This window comes from Nestor notabilis, unplaced genomic scaffold (genome assembly GCF_000696875.1).
Source record: "Nestor notabilis isolate BGI_N333 unplaced genomic scaffold, ASM69687v1 scaffold17498, whole genome shotgun sequence".
Lineage (NCBI taxonomy): Eukaryota > Metazoa > Chordata > Aves > Psittaciformes > Psittacidae > Nestor > Nestor notabilis.
The window spans coordinates 26272-31583 of NW_009939856.1; the positions used below are offsets into that span (position 1 = coordinate 26272).

At 40.4% G+C, this 5312-nt stretch overlaps 1 protein-coding gene across 1 annotated transcript in view; it reads right to left on the reverse strand.

Moving 5' to 3' along the window:
• Positions 1–5312, reverse strand: part of SLC38A9 (solute carrier family 38, member 9) — a 37632-nt gene that overhangs the window by 3170 nt on the left and 29150 nt on the right. The window contains 1 exon segment of the mRNA XM_010020086.1: positions 5209–5312. This exon segment is cut by the window's right edge and continues 15 nt beyond it. Coding sequence (XP_010018388.1) covers positions 5209–5312 — 104 coding nt within the window.

A 5312-nucleotide genomic window follows, 5' to 3' on the forward strand; every position in this document is an offset into this window, starting at 1 on the left:
GCAGCTAAAACTTTAAGAAAAACATAATTGGGTATAAACCTGGTAAACTCCCAAGATAAAAAAATAAAACCCGAAGAATCAGACTTATTAGAGAAGAAGGTTTACTGCTTCTCAATATTGCTAAGGAAAGCCAAATAACTAAACTGTTCACAAAAAAAGTATTTGCCATTAAAAATCCCTTCCTCTCCGATCTGTAAAATCAGTAGATTGCAGATCTTACAGACAGCACAACTGAAACCAAATGTTTATGAACACAGAAAATGACGGCACTTCTTATTTTTTTCTTTTCTGATATTAAATTTTTAGGAAAAGGGATTAAAAGGAGTGCAGGCTTAGTAATTCGCTTTGCAAATCTGGGTCAGTTCAGAATATTTCAGCAGAAACCCTGTAAAAAGCCTGAACTATTTTAATTCTAACATGTTCTGAAACAGAAAAAGTGATTTTGTAGTTCAAAGTTGTTGCTCTTTTAAAAATTAGTTCTAGCTTCTTATAACTTCAAAAGCAAAGTGGTCTGTGTGCGTGTTTGGTGTGAAATGAAACATTCAAACTTCTTGATCTGGGAAAAAATAATTGGGTTGGGGGGGAATGTGTTCTGGCTCAACTGAAAACAATGCTCAAAATGCTGGAGCATCCAAAACAATTCAGCGCCTGCAGAGTCGTGCTTTGCAGTTTTAATTGTTACAATTAAGCAGGATCCTCAAGAATAAGACCAAAATCAGAAAAGGACTTAAATCATGGCAAAAGGTTACACTGTGTTTCTCCCTTGGAACATCCTTGCTTCTTTTTCTACCTTTTTGAAACAGCCTGAGTTGTAGTCGTGTTATTGGACAACAGGTGTTGAACCTGCAAACCATTTCTTTTACCTATGCAGATATTCATAGATAATCTCAGCTCCAAGAAAGGAAAAAGCCTCATTCTTAATGGAGAGAATGGCATTATCATTTATCAAAACTATCCTTCCAAATAAAGAAGAATCTGGTATCTAGGGCTACTGGTAGCTGTAATATTTGAGATAGTATTTTTCATAAGACTGTATGCTTCAGCAGGTGTGCTGCAGAAGGGACAGGCCTTTCCCATAGCCCACAACATTTTAACAAGTTTTAAATAGCTCACTTTTAGCCTAACACTGGCTTATGGTGCAATTAATGCTCACCACACATTGCAAAAGGGCAGTTAAAAAAACCAGTATTTTGGGGGCATAAACGTATCTGCTTATTACAACTGTAGGAAGAAAAGTATTTAGATGATACTAGAGATCAGGGAAGATTTGGGCCCTTTTTACCAAACCTCCCTGTTTGCACTCAGCTGTTTTCTAAGTAGCATAACTTTCTTCCTCATAGTCACTGGCAGCAGAGTTGGGTGGCCCGTGCCATGGCTGGACTGCCTGCCTGGGCAGCCTGATGAGGTTTGGTGCTCTGAGGCACAGGCTGGATTGCCCCAAGGAGGCTGTAATTCACACAAAAGATGCACCCCCCTACAATCCAAGTGTGGCATGTGGCACTCCGTCTGCTATATTCTGTCCTCAGTCTCAGTATTCTCAGCTGGGCAGAGTAAGACTCTAGCTCTTTTCTACGAAGGGAATCACTGCTTGCTTGCAAAAATCCAGCAACCCCACAAAAAAACACAGTAGAGAGGAGGGAAAAATAAATCAAGCTCTCTAAGTCTCTTTTTTACCCCACTGCAAAGTTAACTTCTCAGACTGACAGAGTTGAGAAACAAGCTGGTATGCCAGAAGATCATTACAAGGCTTACTCTATCAGTTCTCTCCTATGGAAGTGATAGTTAAAGTTAAGCCACTGAGTAACAGTGACTACATACACCAAATTAACTTCAGCATCCTCAAAGTAAGAATCACATTGAAAATTGTGAAACCAAACTCTAGGGCAGGAGACATTTAAAGAAAGAAACTGATTGTAAATCCCCTCAGGTCAGATGCAAGGAAATTTGAAGTACTAGACTCAGCATGGAGTCACACACAGTAAGAGAAACAGGAAAGCAAGGAGAAAAGCAGAACAGGATCATTTAAGTAAGAATTTTTGAAAGCTTACTGTGTCTAAAAACGCATTTTCTTCCTGGAAATCTCACTCAAGTGACATCAGGAAAAAGACTATGAATTAGAGCAGATAAGAAGCAAGACAGAAGCTAGGTGAAGAGCAGATAACTAAAGACACATGCAAACAGCAGAAATCTATTTAATTGCACCAGAAGAGACGCATCTGTGGGAGAACTGGCAGGTCTGCTGGGCTACCATGGAGTAAAGGGAGGACAATCTTTACGGAAAGCCAAGTGATTTCTGTCCATCAGCTTATTTAACATCTGAAAACAGGAAAGATGTCAAAAAGTTCTAAAACCTGATCAGATGACTATGCAAAGCATTTTATGTGCAGCACATAATTAATCAAGGGAATCTTTGTCACAATATCACTGTAGCTAAGAGCCAGTAACAATAACAAAAAAATTAGCATTCTGTACACATAAGATCCAGAGTCACATAAGAAACAGCAGATAAACAACATGCCTCTGGCCTTATGTCACCCATTAAATGATGCCATTGCAAACATATCTCACTTTAGAAAATAATTTCCCAACACACAGCATTTTGGCCTTCCTTTACAAAACCAGGGAGAGAACAGAATGAACAATTCCTTGGGTTTTGTCCCAGTACGTCACTTGTTATATTGTACTCTGTACACTAGCATAGATTTTTCAAAATGAAAAAAGGAATTAGGATGCCTTCTCTTGTGTCTGAATCTTCTTTAGAAGCACAGAAAGGCTGAAGATATCAGAATATTTCTGTGCTGGCATGTCTACACATGTATTTGTTTTCAAGACAGGCAGAGACATAGAGAAGTAGCTTTTACTGACAGAACCTGATATCTCACTAGGGACGTAAGTCTCACCTCTGTGTCTGCCAAGATCACGGGGCAGATCCTCCTGGAAACCATGCTAAAGGCACATGAAAAATAAGGTTATCATTGGTGACAGCCAACATGGTTTCACTAAGGGCAAATCCTGCTTGACCAATTTGGTGGCCTTCTGTGATGGGGCTACGGGACTGATGGACAGGGACAGAGCAGTTGACGGCATCTACCTGGGCTTGTGCAAAGCGTTTGACACTGTCCCACACAACATCCTTGTCTCTAAACTGGAGAGACATCAACTTGATGTTCAGCCTGGAAAAGGCCCTGGGGAGGCCTTAGAGCAGCTTCCAGTGCCTAAAGGGGCCAAGAAGAAATCTGGAGAGGGACTTTTTACAAGGGCAGGTAGTAACAGAACAAGGGGGAATGGCTTTAAACTGGTGGATGGGACACTGAGATTAGATATTAGGAATAAATTCTCCCCTGTAAGGGTGGTGAGACACTGGCACAGGTTGCCCAGAGAAGCAGTAAATGCTCCATCCCTGACAGTGTTCAAGGCCAGGCTGGATGAGGCTTGGAGCAACCTGCTCTAGTGGAAGTTTTCGCTGCCTGTGGCAGGGGGGGTGGAACTGGATGAGCTTTAAGGTCCTTCTAACCCAAACCATTCTACGATATTTCAGCAACTGGTAAAAATGAACTAGCCCGTCCTAATGAAGTTAAACCCAGAAATAAAACCAAAGCAAGCCACCTCAAAATCCTCCTGTGAAAACTAAGCAGTATTGGCTAGAAAAGGTTGAGCTGGAAGGCTGAAAATGTAATTGAATGAAACAGAAAAGTTCTTCATGTTGAGTTGTACCAGTTAGCCCCCATTGCATAGGAAAACTAAGGTCTGACCTTGCTGGTTGTAAATGCAGAGAAGCCAGAGCCTAGAGGTTATTTTGTACTATATCTGAGGTACCTGGAATACTAGAGAGGGAGGCACAGTCAGACAACCAGAATGTACTACCTTATCACTATAGATGGGAGAGATTTAAGTGGCTTCCTAGAAACCATTTTTGACTTCTCAGAAACTCCAAATACCTCCCTATAAGGAGTCTTAAAAAAAAAAAAGAGTGAAGCTACCCACAGGACATCCTGGAGACAAGAACCAAAAGAACCAGGCAAGTATTTGCATCATCATATTCGTCATACAACGAAGGCTTAAAACAGCAAGCTGGAATTAACCTGAGAAGAGACTGGTATGAAGCTGACCATTCTGGTCAGGGAGTAACTGGAGGGAGGAGATAGGAAGAGGCACATCCACAAAATATATAGGACATGGCTATTTCCCAGTGGCTGTGAAATCCATGTTTAGCACTTAAATCAATGGCCTTGTTTCCAACAGTAACTTGTAGCAGTTCCTAAAAATCTCCTCAGTGCTGAACTGCATACAATTTAGCATCAAAAAAAGTAGGCACTTATTTCACTGCCTAATTTTAGGCATGCAATTTCTAGACCTTCTTATACCTATTTTAGGACCCACAAAAAGTCTGAAACTTGGAACAATGTCTTCCCAGACCTGTATGGTACTGCTGATGCCACAGAGGAAATACACATTTCTTCCTGGGATATTTTTTTCCTTTCCTTCATCAACAGTAATTCACAACATAAAATAAGAAACTCAAAAATAAATGCCAACTTCTCGGCTGTGACAAATTCAGACAATACTCCAAATATAAACGTCCCAGGTTTTATTTAAATAACCCCAAAACAACAAAACTAAAATTGAGATCTCGATCAAAAAAAGACAGTGTACAAATGCAGGGGTGTGGCTCATCTCTGAAATTAGCATGTGAAAAGCTATTTTTATAAGCATAGGAGCAGCCGAGATAACACAGCTAACAACTCACTTAGCTATTAGCTCTGTTTGAAAACAGATGGATGATTACTAGTTATGCACAATCAAAACACATGTTACACCCTGAGAGGTTAATATCTAGAGCATATGATATGCTTCACTGTTTAAAGGCTACTTGATGGAACTAAACAAAATCTTTTTCCTGTACAGCTTTTTTTTTGCCATAGAGATACATAAAACAAAGGAACTGTGTTGACAAAACTCTATCATTACTGACAAACTGAAGAGCTAAAACGAAAGAACCCCCCCATTCTGCTCTGCCAAGCTGCCTGCTGATCTGCAGGCAAGTTTATTTTGCATGTCTATTCGCCCCGACTCTGCAAACATTGTGAAATTAGCTTCTGAAACGTACCTAATGCAGCAAAGGAAATGCCTGAAAGCTCAGCCAAATTTATGACAACAGACCAGTTAAGCAAAGTGTGCCAAGCTCTTGTCAAGGAGTAGACTTCTTACCTTGGGTAAGCATTTCCAAAAAACTGTCTTAACAGCTGAACTCTTGCCAGATAGCCCAACAGCGGGTATACAGTCATCATCTGGAACAGCAGAAATATCCTTGC